This window comes from Nomascus leucogenys, chromosome 14 (genome assembly GCF_006542625.1).
Source record: "Nomascus leucogenys isolate Asia chromosome 14, Asia_NLE_v1, whole genome shotgun sequence".
Lineage (NCBI taxonomy): Eukaryota > Metazoa > Chordata > Mammalia > Primates > Hylobatidae > Nomascus > Nomascus leucogenys.
In genome coordinates this window covers 11,778,713-11,801,572 of record NC_044394.1, presented here as the reverse complement: position 1 = coordinate 11,801,572, position 22,860 = coordinate 11,778,713, and the positions used below count along the sequence as shown (strand labels likewise).

Genomic DNA, 22,860 nt, shown 5'->3' with positions numbered 1-22,860 from the left:
TAGAAGGCTAAGGTCAGTGGGAATTTTTATTTATTTTTATTTTTTTAGAGATGGGGCATCTTGTCATGTTGCTCAGGTGGTCTTGAACTCCTGGCCTCAAGCAGTCCTCTCGCCTCAGCCTCCCAAAGTGCTAGGATTACAGACTTGAGCTGCCACACCCCGCCTTCAGTGGAAATTTTTTTTTTTTTTTTTTTTTTTGAGACGGAGTCTTGCTCTGTCACCCAGGCTGGAGTGTGATGGCACGATCTCGGCTCAACGCAACCTCCACCTCCCAGGTTCAAGCAATTCTCCTGCCTCTGCCTCCTGAGTAGCTGGGATTACAGGCGTGCACCACCATGCCCAGCTAATCTTTTGTATTTTTAGTAGAGACGGGGTTTCTCCATGTTGGTCAGGCTGGTCTCAAACTCCCGAGCTCAGGTGATCTGCCTGCCTTGGCCTCCGAAGTGCTGGGACTACAGGCATGAGCCACAGCACCCAGCCTTCAGTGGAAATTTTTAATGAGGCAGGGGGAACATGTCTTAGGATGGTAGGAAAGAATTGGGAAAGTGTATCTACCAAAAGTGCTGTTAGTGTTGATAGTAGAAAAACATGAGGTTAAAGTGGTGAAAGGATTTGTAAAAGAAGATCTGCTAGGCCTTGACTAAGCAGAGGGTTTCCCAAGCCTAAGAAAGAACATCGGCAAAGGCAGGACAGAACCCAAGTCAAGGTATAAAAGGACAGAGGGGCCAGGCACAGTGGCTCACGCCTGTAATCCCAATACTTCGGTATTGCATCCTCCAAGGTAGATAGAACCCTAGTCAAGGTATAGAAGGACAGAGGGGCCAGGCACAGTGGCTCACGCCTGTAATCCTAACACTTCGGTGTTGCATCCTCCAAGGTAGGAGGATGTTTGCGTCCAGGCGTTCGAGACTGGCCTGGGCAACACAGTGAGACCCTGTCTCTACAAAAAAATTATAAAATTATTTCAGCCTGGCCAACATGGTGAAACCCTATCTCTACTAAAAATACAACAAATTAGCTGGGTGTGGTGGTGGGTGCCTATAATCCCAGCTATTCAGGAGGCTGAGGCTCAAGAATTGCTTGAACCCAGAAGGCAGAGGTTGCAGTGAGCCAAGATTGCACCACTGCACTCCAGCCTGGGCTACAGAGCAAGGCTCTGACTCAAAAAAATAATAATTTAAAAAATTAGCCAGGCGTAGTGGTGCACACCTGTGGTCCTATATATACTCAGAAGGCTGAGGCGGGAGGATCACTTCAGCCCTGGAGGTAGAGGTTACAGTGAGCTGTGTTTGTGCCACTGCACTCCAGACTGGGAAGAGAGCAAGACCCTGTTCAGGGAAAAAAAAGAAAAAAAAAAGAAGGGAAGAAAGGAAGAAAGGGAGGGAGGGACGGAGGGAGGAAGGAAGGAGGAAGAACAGGAACATTTGAGGAATGGGAAGGGAAATCTTAAATGCAGGAAAATTTGATGTATTGGAGGTACAGTGAGAAATAAGGTAGATTGTGACTAGATTTTAGTTATTCTGGGAATGACGTTGGGAAAGGATTGAGAGTGGGGAGAATTTGGTATTGGGAAAGTCAGAAATTAAATTAATCCAGGCATATGATAAAGCTCTGGAACAGGGTATTGGCAATGGGAGGGGAGAGGAATCAGCAGCCAAGGGAGGCCAAGGAGAGCAACCACAGCTGGATGGCCACAGGGTCACGTAGGGCAGAGATGACCAAGGGCTGGGATGCCACCACTGCAACATGCCTATAACTGCCATTGGTCACATGCCACCACTGCCCATGGGTGTTTTCTCAACTGTTCTTACTTCTTTCCATCACAAGACTGCAAGTCCTGTGTGGGGGTGCCTGTGCCCTGGATGCTGAGAACTATGAGAGATCTCTGCCCTTAAACTTCTGAAGAGGGAGGTAGAGACCTCGCTGTCACAAAACATGCAGATAATTCTTCCCAAATTGCAGAGGAGATGGGATGCCAGACAGCCAAAAGGAGAAAAGGTGCTCACTACAGGGCCAGACTGAAAGGCTTTATATATGCCCCTCTGGCAGGGGAAAGGGGTACATCTTGTGTTGTAAAAAAGTGCTGTGATCAACTTTAGGCAAATAATCCTGGGAGCAATATGAGGTTTGGGCTGGAGAGGGAATACATTGTTGATAAAGAGACCAGGGAAAGTGTGTAAGAGAAGGCAGTTTAGAGGAGCATTTATTTCTCAGGGAGAATCACAGGGTCTAGCGACTAAACAATGGAGGAAGTAAAAGAGAAGGAATTTGGGACTTGGTTCATGGCAATGCCATCAATTGATTCTGAGAATACAAGCTATAAAATACGTTTGTGGATGAAGATGATTAAATCATTAAAAACTAGTTATGTGAAATATACATACTTTACTATAGATCTCAGGAAAAAAGAACAGAAATGGAGATGGTGCTTCTGTTCTCATTGAGCCTCACAGAAGATAACAAAGGCAAGAGAATGGATGAAATCCTCCAGGAAGAAAAAGGGAGAAAAAATAGAACTAAGGACAAATTCTGGGAACATCAGTATTACAGAATCAGTAGAAGAGGAAAAAAATCAGGAGAGATTCATGCCAGTGAAGCCAAAGGAAAAAAAAGAAAACACACTAGGGTAGAGAATGGGGAAGTCATCATGGTGATAAGCTGCAGAGAAAGCAAATGATTCAACACCGGGGGAAGAGGATCACTAGCAATTAGCAGGTCAGTGTTGACCTTAGCGAAAGTAGCTTCACAAGAGACAGGAGAGAGTCTAGAAGGCAGTGGGTTGAAGAGTGTGCCAGTTATTAATTTATTGCCTCTTAGTTTCAAATTCAGGCCAGGCGAATCACCTGAGGTCAGGAGTTCAAGACCAGCCTGGGCCAACAAGATGAAACCCCATCTCTACCAAAAATTAAAAAAAAAAAATTAGCCAAGTGTAGTGGTGGGTGCCTATAATCTCAGCTACTTGGGAGGCTGAGGCAGGAGAATCACTTGAACCTGGGAGGTGGAGGTTGCAGTGAGCTGAGATCGTGCCATTGCACTCCAGCCTGGGAGACGAGAGTGAAAACTCCATCTCAAAACACACACACACACACACACACACACACAAAACTAAAAAGCAAATTCACCCTTTGCACCTCTCTGTGAAAATGGATCTGAAGCTCTGTCAGCAGAGGGTGCTAGAGAGGCACTGAAAAGGAAGGTTTTGTTTCCTAGCTCTGGTGTCCTGGTTTAACAGGCTCCTGCAGCATCCAGGGCTGCTCCATCATCCGGCTCTTGCAGCATGGGGTGGCTTCTCCAGGACGCTTCTGGGCCTGCGGTGGACAGCAGCCAGCAGCCTCCCTGAGCATCTGTCCCATACCCCACCTGCTGGGGCAATATTATAGGCTGCTTTCCGTGTCTGCTGAGACACCTACCTAGGAATAGCTTTCCCCCAGCATCCTAGAGCAGGGGTCAGCAAACATTTCCAATAAACATTTTAGACTCTGTGGGCCATTGGGTCTGTCACAACTACAACTGACCCTGAACATGGGTTTGAATTGTGCGGGTACATTTAAACACATTTTATTCAATAAAAGTTACACCCAGTGTGCACCTGCCTCCCTTCTACCTCCTCTACCTCTTCTGCCTCTGCCACCCGGAGACAGCAAGAACCACCCTTCCTCTTCCTCCTCCTCAGCCTACTCAAAGTGAAAACTATGAGGATCAAGACCTTTATGATGATCCACTTCCACTTAATAAAGAGTAAATAGGGCCAGGCACGGTGGCTCACGCATGTAATCCCAGCACTTTGGGAGACCAAGGTGGGTGGATCATTTGAGGTCAGGAGTTCGAGATCAGCCTGGCCAACATGGCAAAACTCCGTCTCTACTACAAATACAAAAATAAGCCGGGCACGGTGGTGCACATCTGTAGTCCCAGCTACTTGGGAAGCTGAGGCAGGAGAATTGCTTGAACCCGGGAGGCAGAAGTTGCAGTGAGCCGAGATCGTGCCACTGCACTCCAGCCTGGGCAACAGAGTAAGGCCCTGTCTCACCAAAAAAAAAAAAAAAAAGAAAAGAAGAAAAAGAAAACTTGTCTCTACTAAAAATACAAAAATTAGCCGGGCATGGTGGTGGGCACCTGTAATCCTAGCTACTTGGTAGGCTGAGGCAGGAGAATCGCTTGAACCCTGCAGTGAGCCGAGATCGTGCCACTGCACTCCAGCCTAGGCTACAGAGCAAGATCCTGTCTCAAAAAAAAAAAAGAAAGAAAAAACAAAACAAAAACAAAAAAACAAAGAGGCCGGGCTTGGTGGCTCACGCTTGTAATCCCAGCACTATGGGAGGTAGAGGTGGGCCAATAACGAGGTCAGTAGTCAGAGACCAGTGTGGCCAATATGGTAAAACTTCGTCTCTATTAAAAATAAAAAAATTAGTCAGGCATGGTGGTGGGCGCCTGTAGTCCCAGCTACTCGGGAGGCTGAGGCAGAAGAATCGCTTGAACCTAGGAGGCGGAGGTTGCAGTGAGCCGAGATTGTGCCACTGCACTCCAGCCTGGCAACAGAGTGGGACTCCGTCTCAAAAAAAAAAAGAAAGAAAAAGAAGAAGAAATTTGAAATGTCCAAGTTAAGAAATTCAGTTTAAAATGTTTTATTTCATAGCTCATAAAAAAGTATGTATGTACAAGACTCAAGTAAATAGAAAGGCAGCTTTCAATCACAAATCAGATAGTTTTTCAAACTACTGTGGAAGCATATTTAATGCACACATTTGAACGTTACACATAAATAATTTTAACTATGGAGTCCAAGTTCTGGATTTTACATTAGATCTGCATATATAAGACACTTGTGGTCAAATTTCAAGATTGGTAAAGCCAGTTTCAAGCTGCTTATATTTTGAGTACAGGTTTCACTATTACAAATATACGATAAACTAACAAACTCATGACCTTCAAAGATGTCTTCGTCCCATGCACATACGTTTGTAATTTGCGTCCATTTGCTATTTCCCTTCTTCTATAATCTTCAAATTATATAGTTATGCATTGAGTTCCCTATGCATCTCACCCATCTCCTTTATCTGAAACAGGAAAAAGTACAGAAAGAAATTCTAAATAATTTTTCAATCTTTTGGTCATTCTGAAAATAGTATTAAATAAAAATGAAATTAAAGGAACACAAGATAATTTTTTCCATGTTTATAAGACTTATTTAAATAAAAAAAGAAAAAGCTATATTGCAAGGAAACACACATTTAAGTGTTTTCAAGGTTCTATTTAGAGACAAGATCGCCAAAGTGACTGAGGCAAGTTGGAGGTAAGCTAGATCTTTAAGAATAAGATTTTTATTAAATGCATACTATTTTTAAGGCTAGGAAAAAACTGATTTACTTTCTATTATCAATCGTTCATTTTATATGTGGGGAAACTCAAGTTCAAAATTATTGTCTCAGATCACACAACTAGTTACAGGCAAACTGAGACAATGATAACGATGACTACTACTCTGTTGACAAATATTTTCTTATGTGGCAAGCATGGGACCAACACTTTACACCGATTATATTTAATCCTTGCAACAGGTCCATACTATCTATTATCCTCATTTTACAGATGAGGAAACATGGAGGCTTAAAGAGGTTATATAACTTTGTCCAGCCAAACCCAGGTCTGTACTGCTCTGCACTACAACACTACATTGTCATTCTGCCTGTCTGTTACAGTTCAATTCAGGGTTAGTCTTCTAGACTCATGGTCACCAAACAAAATAAGCCAGATGACCTACTACAGAATGGGAAAAAAATGCTAGAACTTTCTGGTTCTATTAGATTTTTTCCAATATTCCTTAACATTTCTATTTTTATTACTTGCTAAAATATTAGTAAGTGGCCCATATACAACTACAAAGATACACAAAAATTGATAGATATATGAAAAATGTTATTGATAGGGTTCAAGGACAAGCGTTCATATTCAATTCCAAGGGACTAAAACACACTAACAATCTGACACTTTGATGTCATACTAGTATAGATGACTAGTTAGTACACAATAGATTATGACAAATTAAGTTCATATTAAATGATTATTTCACTGGCATAGAGATAATAAATCAGATCATTAGTCACAATGAGTTTCTCCAAGGTGAATCCACTGGAGTATGCCTTTAGAAGATTCTGTTAGATGTTGACGCTTTGTAAAATAAAAACCATAGGCTTCCCATTCCACTCTTCTATGAGGCAGAAAATAGATGGTGATCTGCCATGGGACTCACGCAGGAAGATTTAGGTAAGAGCACATTCTAAGACTGTCCCTAAGAACCTAAACACAAAAGTATACAGGGACGCCAGCATAAGTGAAATGCATCAGTGTGTAGGAAGGTAGAGTGATTAGGAGTAAGAGATTCAACAGGGGCCTTTCTATTTAGGTAAGTAATCCATTTACCTCAGCCTTCTCATACTTTGCCATTCTCTTCTTTCTGGAAATAACCTGAGTGGAAGAAAGACAACTATTGTTTTAGGACTGCTACTCAAAAAAAGGTTATCTAAACGGACATATATGCTTTTAATGGACATAATTTTGATCTGAAAAAAACTAATTTTAACATCTATCCATAAACATTTATTGTTTCTTAAATTAAAAATTTCACGCCGGTGCAGTGGCTCATGCCTGTAATCCCGGCACTTTGGGAGGCCGAAGCGGGGGGATCATCTGAGGTCAGGAGTTTCAGACCAGCCCAGCCAACATGGTGAAACCCCATCTCTACTACAAATACAAAAATTAGCCAGGTGTCATGGCGCGCACCTGTAGTCCCAGCTACTCAGGAGGCTGAGGCACCAGAATTGCTTGAATCCAGGAGGCAGAGGTTGCAGTGAGTGGAGATTGCACCACTGCCCTCCAGCCTGGGCTACAGAGTAAGACCCTGTCTCTTAAAAATAAATAAGGTGGGCTGGGCGTGGTGGCTCACCAGTACTTTGTGGGGCCAAGGCGGGCGGATCACTTGAGGTCAGGAGGTCAAGACTAGCCTGGCCAACATGATGAAACCCCGACTCTATTAAAAATACAAAAAAATTAGCCAGGCGTGGTGGCAGGCGCCTTAATCCCAGCTACTCTGGAGGCTGAGGCAGGAAAATCACTTGAACCCAGGAAGCAGAAGTCGCAGTGAGCCGAGATGGCGCCACTGCACTCCAGCCTGGGTGACAGAGTGAGACTACATCTCTAAAAAAAAAATAAAAATAAAATAGGCCAGGCACGGTGGCTCATGCCTGTAATCTTACCACTTTCGGAGGCCAAGGTGGGTGGATCACTTTAGGTCAGGAGTTCAAGACCAGCCTGGCCAATATTGTGAAACCCCATCTCTACTAAAGATATAAAAATTAGCCAGGCGTGGTGGCAGTCGCCTGTAATCCCACCTACTCGGGAGGCTGAGGCAGGAGAATAGCTTGAACCCGGGAGGCAGAGGTTGCAGTGAGCCAAGATCGTGCACCATTGCACTCCAGCCTGGGCAACAGAAGGAGACTCTGTCTGAAATAAATAAATAAATAAAATAAAATAAAATAAAAATTTTCACTACTAAACAAAAAAAAGTCTACCACAAGTGAAACAAACCAAAAAAATAAAATAAAATAAAAAACAATGCTGGATCCAATGGGAGAACAAAAAAGAAAGAAAGAAAGAAAAAAAGGAAACAATGAATCATCTTTAAAGAAATTTAACAGTTTAGGCCAGGCATGGTGGTTCACGCCTATAATCCCAGCACTTTGGGAGGCCGAAGTGAGCAGATCACCTGACATCAGGATTTCGAGATCAGCCTGGCCAACATGGTGAAACCCCATCTCTATTAGAAATACAAAAAAAATTAGCTAGGTATGGTGGTGCACGCCTGTAGTCCCAGCTACTTGGGAAGCTGAGGCAGGAAAATGGCTTGAACCTGGGAGGCAGAGGTTGCAGTGAGCCGAGATCGTGCCACTGCACTCCAGCCTGGGCAACAGAGCAAGACTCCATCTCAAAAAAAAAAAAAAAAAATAAGAAGAAGAAGAAAAAGAAGAAGCCAGGCACAGTGGCTCATGCCTGTAATCCTAGCACTTTGAGAGGCCCAGGCAGGCGGATCATAAGGTAATGAGTTCGAGACCAGCCTGGCCAATATGGTGAAACCCTGTCTCTACTAAAAAATACAAAAATTAGCTGGACATGGTGGCTTCCGCATGTAGTCCCAGCTACTCAGGAGGGTGAGGCAGTAGAATCAATTGAACCTGGCAGGCGGAGGTTGCAGTGAGCCGAGATCATGACACTGTACTCCAGCCAGGGCAACACAGTGAGACTCCATTTCTTTTTTTTTTTTTTTGAGACGGAGTCTTGCTCTGTCCCCCAGGCTGGAGTGCAGTGGTGCGATCTCGACTCACTGCAAGCTCCACCTCCCGGGTTCACACCATTCTCCTGCCTCAGCCTCCCAAGTAGCTGGGACTACAGGCGCCCGCCACCACACCCGGCTAATTTTTTTGTATTTTTAGTAGAGATGGGGTTTCACCGTGTTAGCCAGGATGGTCTCGATCTCCTGACCTCGTGATCCGCCCGCCTCGACCTCCCAAAGTGCTGGGATTACAGGCGTGAGCCACTGCGTCTGGCCAGCGAGACTCCATTCCAAAAAAAAGAAAGAAATTTAACAGTTTGGGGTACATTCTTCCACATCCTCCTTTTCCACACTAATACAAATATCATACATAAACACATGCATCTAAGTTTTGGGGTCTAAAAATGGGATCATGCAGTATCATCAACACCTTGTGCACAGCCTGTATCAACATCATAGCAACCATTCCAGATCCAAAGATAAAGATCAAACTCATTGACATTATTCCCTATTGTAGATACAAGAAACACAATTTACTCTCTTACTGATACACACTCAGGCTATTTTCCAGATTCACTTTTTTTGTTGTTTGTTTTTATTCTTTTTTTGAGACGGAGTTTTGCTCTCGTTGCCCAGGCTGGAGTGCAATGACATGATCTCGGCTCACTACAACCTCCGCCTCCTGGGTTCAAGTGACTCTCCTGCCTCAGCCTCCTGAGCAGCTGGAATTACAGGCATGCACCACAATGCCTGGCTAATTTTGTATTTTTAGTAGAGACGGGGTTTCTCCATGTTGGTCAGGCTGGTCTCGGACTCCCGACCTCAGTTGATCCACCTGCCTCAGCCTCCCAAAGTGCTGGGATTATAGGCGTGAGCCACCACGCCTGGCCAGATTCACTCTTATAAGCAATGCTATGATACAATAACTGAATGTGCTTCCTTACTGCACTTGTGTTTTCATTTATTTCTACAGGACAATCAGACTTCCAGCATTAACAACTCGTGTCCATTTGCCATCTGAAATTTCTATTAACTCTCTATCCCTACCTGTTGTCATTCTTTCTTTAGGTTTCCTCATCAATTTGTAAGAACTCTTTGTATATTATGTATAACATCCATTTTTGCTTTATGCACCATATTTTTTTCATGCCTATCGTTGATATTTTTTACTTTACGGTTTCTTTGCCATATAAAATGTTTAATTTTAATGAAGCCAAAATATATATATATAGGATTAGGTACAATGGCTCATGCCTGTAATCCCAGCAGTTTGGGAGGCTAAGCCAAAAGAATTGCTTGAGCCCAGGAGTTCAAGCTCAGCCTCGGCAGCCATAGCAAGACCTCATCTCTACTAAAAATTAAAAAATTAGCCAGGTATGGTGGCACATATCTGTAGTCCTTGCTACTTGGGAGGATGGGTCAGGAGGATTACTTAAGTCCAGGAATTGGAGGTTGCAGTGAGCTATAATCATGCCACTGCACTGCAGCCTGGGTGACACAGCAAGACACTCTCTCAAAATATACATACACATATATGTATCTTTTCTTTCATGGATTCTTGATTTCTTGCCTTACATGGTTTCCCCTACCACAATGTTGTACAAACATTCCCTCAATTAATTTTCTTGGGACTTTACTTTTTTATATTTTTAAAAATGTAAATGTCTTTGAAAATGGATACACTGCCCAACTCCTTTCCTACTGCTGTGCTCTGGACATGCCACCCTCACACAGCTGGGCAATATGGCCAGCCTGGTGGAGTGAAATAGGAATTCAACTTTCGTTTTGTTCCAGATGGAGAGCCAAACATGGTTGATTGAACTGGAAATCTAAGTTCCCAAATACGCTCAAACCTATTTCTGAATTCTGTTGTGTTAGTATAGTAAGATCTTTTTTTTTTTTTTTTTTTGAGACGGAGTTTCACTCTTGTTGCCCAGGCTGGAATGCAATGGCATGATCTCAGCCGCAACCTCCACCTCCTGGGTTCAAGCGATTCTCCTGCCTCAGCCTCCTGAGTAGCTGGTATTACAAGCATGAGCCACCATGCCCGGCTAATTTTGTATTTTTAGTAGAGATGGGGTTTCTCCACGTTTGTCAGGCTGGTCTCGAACCCCTGACCTCACGTGATCCACCCGCCTCAGCCTCCCAAAGTGCTGAGAGTGAGCCACCGTGCCTGGCCTCTTTTTTTTTTTAAATTTTTTTTTGAGACAGAGTCTTGTTCTATCACCCAGGGTGGAGTGTAGTGGCATGATCTTGGCTCACTGCAACCTCCGCTTCCCAGGTTAAAGCTATTCTCCTGCCTCAGCCTCCTGAGCAGCTGGGATTACAGGCACGTGCCACCACGCCCAGCTAATTTTTTGTATGTTCAGTAGAGACAGGATTTCACCATATTGGCCAGGCTGGTCTTGAACTCCTGATCTCAAGTGATCCACCCGCTTCAGCCTTCCAAAGTGCTGGGATTACAGGCCTGAGCCATCACACCTGGCCAGTGTTAGTAAGATTTCTTGATACCGAAGTATCCTTACATTCCTAAAATAAACCTTTTACTTCTTCAAGCAATACATTCTTTTGCTGAAGCACTGTTAAATTCAATTTGCTCATCTTTACTTGGAAGTATTGATTCACATATCACTTTTAACTCTTTTCTATGGCTAACGTTAACTTTGTGTTCTGTTGTTTCATCTCATTGAGTGGTTTGGGGGTTCAGGTATTTTGCACTAGGTGTTGAATTGTTTGCAGTGAGAACTGAAAGACACTTGCTGCTAGATGGCAATTTAACTGGCCTGTGAGGTGCACAGCCACAGCTTTTTACTATTAGTGTCCTTTCTTGCTTCATAAAATAACTTTTGTAAAAAGAGACCAGAAATACAATACATTCATTCACCATAAAAAATTATTTAAAAATGAAGATTTTTTTTCCCCGAATGTTTTGGAATATGGATGTTACTTTTTCATATTACCTTTTTTCTTTTTTTTTTGAGACAGGGTCCTGCTCTGTTGCCCAGGCTGGAGCGCAGTGGTGTGATCATGGCTCACTGCAGCTTTGACCTCCTGGGTTCAACTGACTACTCCCATGTCAGCCTCCTAAGTAGATGGGACCACAGGTGCAAGCCAGCATGTCTGGCTAATTTTTGTATTTTTAGTACAGATAAGGTTTTGCCATGTTGCCCAGTCTGGTCTCAAACTCCTGGGCTCAAGTGATCCACCTGTCTCAGCCTCCCGAAGTGTAGGGATTACAGATGTGAGCCACCGCGCCCAGCCATTATTACTTTTTCTTGAAAAAATATACCCTTAAATGAAATTTTACTTGTTCTGTACTCACCAGCACAACAATTCCAGCAATAATTGCTATCACCACCACCACAATAACCGCAATAACACCAGCTTTTAGACCCTGCATTGAGAATTCAGGTGCTTTTTCATCAACATAATAAATTAAAGTTTGACCAGGATCCAGATCCAGTTGTTCCCCATTTACTGTCAGGTCCATTTTCTTAGAATGAAACAAGGATTCACCTTTAACCTGCATTGAAAAGGAGAAAAGGAATTAAAAATATTTAAGAAAACCAACCATGGCCACATATAATTACATACAAATTGTATGCCAAAAGAACCGCTGCCAAGAATCTTTATGGTTTTAGTGATAACAGTCTAATCTATTGGAACTTTAAAAAACTGTTTATTACAGGAACCTTTCAACATACACGAAAGTAGAGTAGTGCAATGATGCCCATGTACCTATCACCCAGATGCAAGGACAACACACAGCCTCTCTTACTTCATCTCTTCTTCCTTTTATCCCTTCACCCCTGCCCAGATTATTTTGAAGCAAACCTCGTATTTCAGCAGAAAATACCTCACTATACTATATTAAAGTTTAAACAAAATATTTTAATCATACCAGTTACATAGTCTTTTTTAACAGACTCTTATTTGTGTAAATTATAAATATCATAGGGGAGCATATATGCACAAACTAAGTAACCACCAAGTAGATAATAAATAAGAATTATAAGAAAGAGGAGAGATATTTTAGGCAGAACAATTTGATAAGAGGCATAAATATACAAACAAGCAAGATGCATGTGAGTGACAGGGAGGACAAAATTAATGGCAGCAGCAGAACCATGTGGTTGATCTATAAGTGGAGAAAAAGGTGATGAAATATATTTAATTCATTGAGGCATGATAGACTACATTCCTGAACACAGGAATAGAATAAAGAAGATTATACTCACATCTTTTTCAAAATAATAAGCCACATCAGCTATGTCCACATCATTCTGAGTTTTTTGAGTAGAATTTTGAACCAGATCAATAGTGATAACATTATTCTCATACTGGGGAAAAAATTGAATAATACAAATTAATACTAATATAATCAAAATCATTTGAAAATAACATTATTTGGGAATCAGAACATTCAGTGTTTGATTTTCTATAATCTACATGCATCACTCACTGTTCCTTTCCATTAGTGGATAATTAAGTTTATCACTAATCAAGAAATCTTTGGGAGGTCTCTAAATCTATCAAAGGGAAGTAAGACAGCCATGCAACCAAACATAATTACAATGTACAATTTTTCCTAAGAGAATTTTCTTATATTGAAAAGATTTTTAAATAAGATATGAAAGTATTTTATTTGGATTAGAACTACTTTAAAACTAAATTACTAAAGAAATGCAAGGTAAGGCCGGGTGCAGTGGCTCATGCCTGTAATCCCAGCAATTTGGGAGGCTGAGGTGGGCAGATGACCTGAGGTCGGGAGTTCGAGACCAGCCTGACCAACATGGAGAAACCCCATCTCTACTAAAAATACAAAATTAGCCGGGCGTCGTGGCACATGCCTGTAATCTCAGCTACCAGGGAAGGTGAGGCAGGAGAATTGCTTGAATCTGGGAGGCAGAGGTTGTGGTGAGCTGAGATCACGCCATTGCACTCCAGCCTGGGCAACAAGAGAGAAACTCCATCTCAAAAAAAAAAAAAAAAGAAGAAAAGAAAGAAAAAGAAATGCAAGGTAAAACGCAGTATGCATTTACCATGTTGTTTTTTTTGTTTTATTTTTGAGACAGAGTCTCTCTGTGTTGCCCAGGCTGGAGTACAGTGGCATGATCTCGGCTCACTGCAAGCTCCGCCTCCTGGGTTCATGCCATTCTCCTGCCTCAGCCTCCCGAGTAGCTGGGACTACAGGCGCCTGCCACCACACCTGGTTAACTTTTTAGTAGGTTTTTAGTAGAGACGGGGTTTCACTGTGTTAGCCAGGATGGTCTTGATCTCCTGATCTTGTGATCCACCTGCCTCGGCCTCCCAAAGTGCTGGGATTACAGGCGTGAGCCACTGCACCCAGCCATCATGTTCTAAAGAGTCTTGAACAAATTCATACTGCCTTTAAAGAGTTCTGTCACACTATTCAAGCTTCTTTTTATTTTTTAAACCAGAGTTTAAAGAGTTAAGTAAGGGCTAACTGGTTAAGGACTAGTTCCCTAAAGCAGAGAAGATGGGAGCTCCAGTAACATCCTAAAGTAAATATGCACCAAAACTACATTTAACAAAAGTAATTTTGGTGCATATTTACTTTAAGATGTGACTGGAGCTCATCCACAGGGACAGGTTCTCCAGGATAAGAAAACTCAAATGTTTTAGAGATACTAAGAGATACTATGTTTTCTTTAGGGGTAAAACTAGGCTTTTCAAAGGCTATGGAAGGAAAACAATGATAACCAAAAACAATGGGCCGGGCGTGGTGGCTCACACCGCTAATCCTAACACTTTGAGAGGCTGAGGCAGGCAGATCACTTGAGGCCAGGAGCTCGAGACCAGCCTGGCCAACATAGCAAAACCCTGTCGACACTAAAAATACAAAAATTAGCTGGGCATGGTGGCATGTGCCTGTAGTCCCAGCTCCTCAGGAGGCTGAGGCATGAGAATTGCTTGAACCTTGGAGGCAGAGATTACAGTGAGCCGAGATCTTGCCATGACACTCCAGCCTGGGGAACAGAGCAATAGTCTGTCTTAAAGAAACAAACAAACAGAAAAACAGTAACAGGAAATTCACATTAAGTACTCACATCTGAAACTGTTGCTCCAGTAAGTGCATTTAACCACCACTTAAATCACTGGCTGTCCTTATACTCAAAACATACTGTCTCACCAACTGTCTGCTAAAGCTCACTTATTAAAAAATCATACCAAAATATTTGTGATAAATTTTGGATCCAGTTGATAACGCGTTGTGATCTCCTTCTGAAGTGCACTGTAAAGAATTTAAAATCTGTATTAAAAAAAATGTTTGTACCACACAACAGTAAGAAGCACTACTCTTTAAGCAGATAGCTCAGGGTCTAAAATTGTCATTAAAGTTAAAATTTTTCTGCCATTTTGCAACTATCATAATAATAATTGATTCAGGCTAGAATCATCCATTGATATTCAAACTGCTGGGTACCAGTTTAATTAGAAAAAGAACATTTACTTAGTATCCAAGTATCTGCCCATAGATTATTTATGGATTACAAAGGGAGAATGGTAACTTCACAGTGGAAAATCCTGGTGGATACCACTTTAACCAAAGTTTACATTACTAGTAAAGGGACAAGCTGACATCATGCAACTCCTAATGTGAAGTATTATAAAGGACACAAGATCGCTTAAGTAGTTTTCCTGTCAAAAATGCATAACCTGTTTTTAGTTAAGAGGAAACATCAAGGCTCGGGTGAGGTGGCTCACACCTGTAATCCCAGCACTTTGGGAGGTGGAGGGGGGAGGATGACAAGTTCAGGAGTTTGAGACCAGCCTGGCCAATATGGTGAAACCCTGTTTCTGCTAAAACTACAAAAATTAGCAGGGCGTGGTGGCAGGCACCTGTAGTCCCAGCTATTTGGGAGGCTGAGGCAGGAGAATCGCTTGAACCCAGCAGGTGGAGGTTGCAGTGAGCTGAGATCACGCCACTGCACGCCAGCCAGGGTGACAGAGCGAGACTCCGTCTAAAAAAAAAAAATTTCCTAAATTTGATCGTTGTATAGTGGTTTATATAAAAGAATGCCTTTTGTTCTTAGCAAAAGATACACTAAAGTACTTAGGAGTAAAGGGGCCTAATGTCTACAACTTGCTCTCATGTGCTTCTGGGAAAAATATTTATACATGCATAGATACACTAATATAAAGCACACACACATATTCATCCACACATACACATATAAAAAGCAAATGTGCCAAAATGTTAATTGGTGAATCTGAGTGAAGTGTATTCCCGGAATCTCTGTGCTATTCTTGCAACTCTATTTCAAGTAACTTTATTTTTCAGAAATATAAAAAAGCATTTAGACTTGGTTTTTCTAACGGTGTAGGATGGAAGATTTGAGCCACCAATTGTGCAAGAATAATATGATGCATTTAATTGCACTTACGTCCGCAAACTTTTACCATCATAAGGTTTTTCTCTTGCTTTGTGTTTTAGTTCAATGATGATCCAGCTATAAAGTAAAAAGACAATGTCAGTTAACTCTAACTCAGTCTTTTATACTATTTTCCTAATAAGCTAATCCTAAAATTCTTGAATTATAAGGACTAAGAGAAAAAAAATTTATGCAGTAGATATTCCCATAATTTCTTCCCTTACATATCCTTCATAAAGGACACACCCAGGAGGGAACACCCTTTCTAATATTGACCGTCTGTTCCCTAGGCACAATACATAAAGTCACATGAAGTCAAAGTTTAGCTGGCAGTGTCATGCCCTGTTCAACTGAAAAGATGAAAAGGCATGAAAGGGCCGGCCATGGTGGCTCACACCTGTAATCCAGCACTTTGGGAGGTGGATTGCCTGAGGTCAGGAGTTGGAGACCAGCCTGGCCAACATGGTGAAACCCCATCTCTACTAAAGTACAAAAATTAGTCAGGTGTGGTATAGCTGTAGTCCCAGCTACTCAGGAGGCTAAGGCAGGAGAGTTGCTTGAACCCGGGAGGCAGAGGTTGCAGTGAGCTGAGATTGTGCCACTGCACTCCAACCTGGGCAACAAGAGTGGAAACTCCGTCTCAAAAAAAAAAAAAAAGAAAAGAAAAAAGAAAAAACAAAAGAAAGGGCACAAAGAGAAAAGTGACAACGAGGCTCTAGAAGACCAAAATAGAAAAACAGAAAGTGCCCACTTTGGTCCTGACATCCTTTCCAGTTTCTAGTCCCTTCCAATGAAGTCTTTTTTTGCTTAAGCTAGCGTGAGTGGGTTTCTGTTCCTTTTCATTAAACAATCCCTAAAACAAGCATATCTCACTTTTAAAACACAATCAGTGAGCAAATACATAGGTTAAATTACATACATTTACTACTAATGCAATTATGAAATACTGAATAATGTTAAGTAAAGATATAAAAGAAAAATTATACCTAGTATGCTACCATTTATGTAAAAATAACAAAACAGATATATAACAAATTCATCAACTATCTCTGGAAGGTTATAGAATAATGAATAACATCAATTCTGTGGAGGTCCACTAGGTAGCGGGGGGGACTGGAATGAGAAGGAAGCTTTTCTTTTTTTTTTTTTTTTTTTTGAGATGGAGTCTTGCTCTGTGCCCCAGGCTGGAGTGCAGTGGCGCGATCTCCGCTCACCGCAAGCTCCGCCTCCCGGATTCACGCCATTCTCCTGCCTCAGCCTCCCGAGTAGCTGGGACTACAGGCACCCGCCAACACACCCGGCTAATTTTTTGTATTTTTAGTAGAGACGGGGTTTCACTGTGTTAGCCAGGATGGTCTCGATCTCCTGACCTCGTGATCCGCCCGCCTCGGCCTCCCAAAGTGCTGGGATTACAGGCTTGAGCCACCGCGCCCGGCCAGAAGCTTTTCACTGGACACTCATATCTTCTGAATTCTAAACCATGAAATCGTATTACATAATCAAAAATAAATTTAATTAAATGAATCTGAACAGCATGAAAACAAGTAGTATTGGCAGCCCCACTCACTAGGTTCTCACTCGCTCAGAGCAGGTTATTTCAGTGTCCTTGTCGGTTCTTCTGACCCCAGCAGTGTTCACACACCAGCACGTGGAGGTGCCGTTGCACTGCTTGGCCTTAAAGAGCCCGCTCTCATCGCAGTCAGGATCATAAAGCCCATCATTGTTCTGGAGGGCCCCTTCAGGTTTTGCTCTTCTCCCAAGTTTTGAGCCATTCATTTCTGCCTTCATCACCAAACATTTGGCAGCCACTGAAAAAGAAACCTTAATGCCAAACTGAAAAATAACTGATTTCATGATCACATGAAAAAAAAAATTAAAGTTCCAGGGTCAAAGATTATTTGAAACTTATGTGTTCCCACACTTACTTTATAACATGATTCAGATTTAAGCCAATAAAACTCTTTCCAACTCAAGGCACATCAATTAAAGAAGTATTAAGTCAAAATAAAGCTTACAGGTAATAAGGATATTTTACTCACGCTTTGAGCAAATGACAGTATTTTGTGCACCAATTGAAGTACACTGACATTGACCATTGTTATTCACAAAGCAGTTTACGGCCAGCTTGTAGTTTTCACAGACACATTCTAGAAAATTAAAAAAAAAAATCTACTTTAAAATGTGGATCTATTAACTCTCATGTCCCAGCAAAGTTATATTGTAATAATAATGCCTAAAGTTACAAGGACACAAAACCTTAAAAAGTGGTGCTGAATGTCTTATTTTTCAGCTATAGACTACTGCCTAAGTGCCTGGCACTTGCTGAAGTTTGCATACTGTATACAGACACATAGTTTAATCTGCATGCATTCCTGTTTTGATTTTTTTTTTTTTTTTTTTTGAGATAGGGTCTCACTCTGTGGCCCAGGCTGGAATGCAGTGGCACAATCTTGGCTTACTGCAGCCTGGACCTACTGGGCTCAAGTGATCCTCCCGTCTCAGCCTCCCAAGTAGCTGGGACTACAGCCATGCACCACCATGCCTGGCTAATTTTTAACTTTTTGTAGAGATGGGGTTTCACCATTTTGCCAAGGCTTGTTTTGAACTCCTGGCCTCAAGCAATCCTCCCGCCTCAGCCTCCCAAAGTGCTGGGATTATCGGCATGAGCCACTGTGCCTGGCCTCCTGTTACAATTTTTTAAAACAAGAACACAGCTCTCCAAGCGTCATTTCTAGCTTTGTCTTTGTGAAACTCCCAGTCTTAGCTCCTTCCACACTCCTGTCCTGCTAAATAACACCCCTGTTAGTCACTGCCTTTTTTTGTTTTTCTTCTTGAGACAGAGTCTCACTCTGTCGCGCAGGCTGGAGTGCAGTGGTACAATCGCAGCTCACTGCAATGTCTGTCTCCCAGGATCAAGCGATTCTCCTGCCTCAGCCTCCCGAGTAGCTGGGACTACAGGGGTCCGCCAACACACCTGGCTAATTTTTGTATTTTTAGTGGAGATGGGGTTTCAGCATAATGGCCAGGCCGATCTCAAACTCCTGACCTCGTGATCCGCCCGCCTCGGCCTACCAAAGTGCTGGGATTACAGGTGTGAGCCACCGCATCCGGCTTTTTTTTTGTATTTTTAGTAGAGACGGGGTTTCACCATGTTGGTCAGGCTGGTCTAGGACTCCTGACCTCAGGTAATCCACCCACCTCAGCCTCCTAAAATGCTGGGATTACAGACGTGAGCCACCATGCCCAGCTGTCACTGCCTCTTTTACAAAAAAATCAACAATTCCAATTCTAGGATCTGCGAATCCTCACCTCTCGCTCTCCCACCCCATTTTGTTAAATGAGGGATGTTTCCTTTGGGGCTTAACACGAATATATTCAATCTTTAAACCATTTTATATCTTGGAAAAATTACACTTTCAAATGCAGTTGTAGTCCTCCCTATAAGTGAGTTTCCTAACTAAATTAAATCCTAGTACCTGATTTGGAAAGTGATACTAAGCAGCCCATTCTGGGTTATTGATGTCAGTTTAATAGTTTTGTCCTTAACAACCTCAAAAGTTCATTTAACTTCGAATTGGCAAGACTATCTAATTCCTTTTGTCTAGTTAAAAGAGCACAATCATTAAAAACAAAAACTATCTCCTCAGTTCAACTGAAGAGGGAAAAAAAGAAAAAGCTAGCACGACAAACCAGAGTTTTTATATTGATCCTTTGTATCTCAAGTACCCTAAGTTGACTTCAATTTTTCCCTGTTCAAGTTATAATCGATATGAACCACCTTTAATTTGCCCAACACTAAACTCAATACTGGGGTCACAAAAGGGGAAAATACAGCACTTGTTCTCAAGCGTTTAAATCTTCTGCAGCCCCATCCTGTACTTGCTTAAAACACACTGTTCATCCCTAAGGGGCATGAAATTTAAATCAGACCAGTCGGGTGCAGACTTTCTGAGCACAAACCTGTAGCAGCTATGACCACTTTAAAGCAATTTAACATTAAGCATGTAGTCCCAGATTGAAGCCAGAAAAACATGAGTTGACTAAAGTGCATTACTTTGAGAGTATAATTACTGAATTTAGGCCACTCCATTGGTGAAAGTGTAAAAGCCCTTCCAGAGACCTTTGGCAAACGCCACTCCACTTCTAGGCACCATCTTACAAATCAATCAAGAGATGCCGGACCGGTGGCTCATGCCTGTAATCCCAGCACTTTGGAAGGTCCAAGTAAGAGCATTGCTTGAGCCTGGGAAATGGAGGATGCAGTGGGCTGTAAATGTGCCGCTGCACTCCAGGCTGAACGCCAGACCGAGACACTGTTTCCAAAAGAGAGAGAGAGAGAGACACGGCAGCCAAGTTGTTTATTCCACAGTTAAGAGAAACTGAAATCAAACTACATGTCTAACATTTGAATAATGGTGCAACATACCAGTCACCATTTTAAATCTTGTTTTTAAGGCCGGGTGTGGTGACGCACGCCTGTAATCCCAGCACTCTGGGAGGCCCAGACGGAGTGATCACTTGAGCCCAGGAGTTCGAGACCAGCCTGGGCAACATAGCAAGATCTCGTCTCTACAAATACAAATATTCGGCGGGCACGGTAGCTCACGTCTGTAATTCCAGCACTTTGGGAGGCCAAGGTCGGTGGATCACCTGAGGTCAAGAGTTCGAGACCAGCCTGGCCAACATGGCGAAACCCGTCTCTACAAAAAATACAAATTAGCTGACCGTGGTGGTGCATGCCTGTAGTCCCAGCTACTTGGGAGGCTGAGGCAGGAGAATCGCCTGAATTGCAGTGAGATGAGATTGTGCCGTTGTACTCCAGCCTGGGCGACAAGAGCGAAACTCTGTCTCAAAAATAATAATAATATTAATAAATAATAAATACAAAAATTAGCCAGGCATAAAGGCTGAGGCAGAAGGATGATCTGAGGCCGGGAGGCGTAGTCTACAATGAGTCAAGATAGTGCCATTGCACTCCAGCCTGGGCGACAGAACAAGGCTGTTTCAAATAAAAAAATAAAATAGGCCGGGCATGGTGGCTCACGCCTGTAATCACAGCACTTTGGGAGGCCGAGGCGGGCGGATCATGCCCTCAGGAGTTAGAGACCAGCCTGACCAACATGGAGAAACCCAGTCTCTACTAACAATACAAAAATTAGCGGGGGGTGGTGGCGCGCGCCTGTAATCCCAGCTACTTTACTCAGGAGGCTGAGGCAGGTGAATCACTTGAATCCGGGAGGCGGAGGTGGTAGTGAGCCGAGATCGCGCCATTGCACTCCAGCTTGGGGACACAGCAAGACTCAGTCTCAAAAAATAAAATAAAATAAAATAAAATAAAATAAAATTAAATTAAAAAAAAGAAAGAAATTACTAATTATGGGATTCTCAAAATGCTGGGATTATAGGTTTCTACTCTTTACGGTTATTATTTCTGCGTTCCCTACAATAAGCTTGGCATTACTCATATGATCCTTAGAAAAGGGAAAACACCCACACGCCCTGTGTAGTCCAGGCCGCCTGCCGCGCGCAGGTGCATAGAGGCCCTGAAGGCCTCCCCGCGGGCACCTGTCCCCGCCTGAGGCCCACATCCGGGGCCCGCTGCAAGGACAAGGGCGAGCCCGCTGGTCCCTGTCGCAGAGACTCCGCCACCGGGTGGGGCTGTGGGCTGTTCCAAAGAACCCCAAGGCCACCCCGAACCGAGGACGTGGGTGCGCCAGGGCGCGAGACACCGGTTCGATGGCCGCAGGAAACCTGGACGTGGCCACACCGTTCCCCGCCTGTCCCCCGCCTCTGCCCCGGGCCATTTCCCTACCGAGGCGAGCAAAGCTGCAAAGTGAGGCAGCTCCCCGGGACGCCGCGAGTGAGCGCCGCCTCGCCGTTTCCTACCGCGCGGAGGGCCTGGGCCGGGGCACTGTCGCGTCGTCCGGTCTCCAGGCTGGAAAGCGCGGCCTCTTGGTCCCCTCCCTATTATTCCCGTTTCGGGGGCCGGGGGCCGCTGCCCCCCAGCCCAGCCTAACTCCACAACTCTGCTCCAAGTCCGCGCCTCACCTTCCTGAGCCGCAGCAAAAGTCGCCGTCGCCGCCGCAAGCAGAAGCCCGAACGCGAGGACCTGCGGGGGCGCCATACTGCGCGCGCGCCGAGAAGAGGGGCGCGGGAGGGGCCGGGGACTCGCGGGAAGCCGTGCGCCGGGAGTGGGGCACGAGGAGCCGGCCAGGCACCGTGAGGGGCGCGCAGGTCCGCGTCTGGAGGACAGCGACGAGGGGGGTCCCTGGACCGCTTCGAGGGTGCTCGCTCGCCGAAGGACTAGCGCTCTGTGCGCGCGGCGGGGCGGAGCGCACACCTGCCCGACCTGGCGGCTCCGCCTCTCGGCCCCTTCCCGGGACTGCTCACCTCTGGCCGCTGGTGCTTGTTGATGAGTCACCGCCCGGGAGTAGGGAGTGAGTAGGCTCCCCTCCCCCAGCCCCGGCGCTGCCGTTGGGGCACCGCCCCCTCCACAGGTGTGGGCCCGCGCGCCCCGCTCCGCCCCGCCCCGCCCCGCCCCAGGTGCTTCCTCTCCATGGCGGCGTTAGAGATCTTTGGTGGCCTCCGAGGAGGTTTGAAGATTCTGTGCTGAGACTTCCTTTTAACCAGAGGAGCGCTGCTCTGAAGCCTTGAAGAACGGGGCCTGGGGGAATGGGTGCGGGGACTGGATAGAGGAACGTGGAGGCTAAAGGGAATACAAACCACAACACTATAAAAAAGACCTTTGAGCTTTTACCTGGCAATTTAATTATACTCCTTTGAAATTAGTAAAAAAAAAAAAAAAAAAAAAAAAAAAAAAAAAAAAAAAAAAATAAATAAAGAAGAGGAAAGAAGAAATCTCCTTGGCTCTCTTGGGAAGAAAATGAGTGTTTCTTTATAATTACTCTTAATAATTCTTTTCTCGTTTTCATAAGCATTTCTGGCACTTGAAGATGTAAGAAAAGGTGTTCCCAGGCCGAGCGCGGTGGCTCAGGCCTGTAATCCTAGCACTTTGGGAGGCCGAGGCGGGCGGATCACCTGAGGTTTGAAGTTCGAGACCAGCCTGACCAACATGGAGAAACCCTATCTCTACTAAAAATAGAAAATTAGCCGGGCGTGGTGGCGCATGCCTGTAAT

The 22,860-nt window shown here is 43.9% G+C and overlaps 1 protein-coding gene across 1 annotated transcript; it reads right to left on the bottom strand.

The window, feature by feature from the left end:
- Positions 1-4,609: 4,609 nt before the first annotated feature.
- On the bottom strand, positions 4,610-22,131 carry EPCAM (epithelial cell adhesion molecule). Its single transcript, XM_003262356.4, has 9 exons — positions 21,772-22,131; positions 17,763-17,870; positions 17,291-17,531; positions 15,736-15,801; positions 14,519-14,582; positions 12,565-12,666; positions 11,649-11,849; positions 6,421-6,465; positions 4,610-5,057 (listed from the first exon to the last, which is right to left on the bottom strand). The coding sequence occupies exons 1-9, from the start codon at positions 21,845-21,847 to the stop codon at positions 5,016-5,018; spliced, it is 945 nt and encodes a 314-aa protein (XP_003262404.1). The 5' UTR covers positions 21,848-22,131; the 3' UTR covers positions 4,610-5,015.
- Between the last annotated feature and the right edge of the window lie 729 nt (positions 22,132-22,860).

Bases quoted from the DNA above. Each gene is read 5' to 3' on its own strand.
- EPCAM (XM_003262356.4), bottom strand. From the start codon at position 21,847: ATGGCGCCCCCGCAGGTCCTCGCGTTCGGGCTTCTGCTTGCGGCGGCG. The intron at 11,850-12,564 runs GTGAGTATAATC...TTTTCAATGCAG, and splicing joins CTTATTATTTTGAAAAAGAT to GTTAAAGGTGAATCCTTGTT. The intron at 6,466-11,648 runs GTGAGTACAGAA...TCTTCCACTCAG, and splicing joins TTGCTGGAATTGTTGTGCTG to GTTATTTCCAGAAAGAAGAG.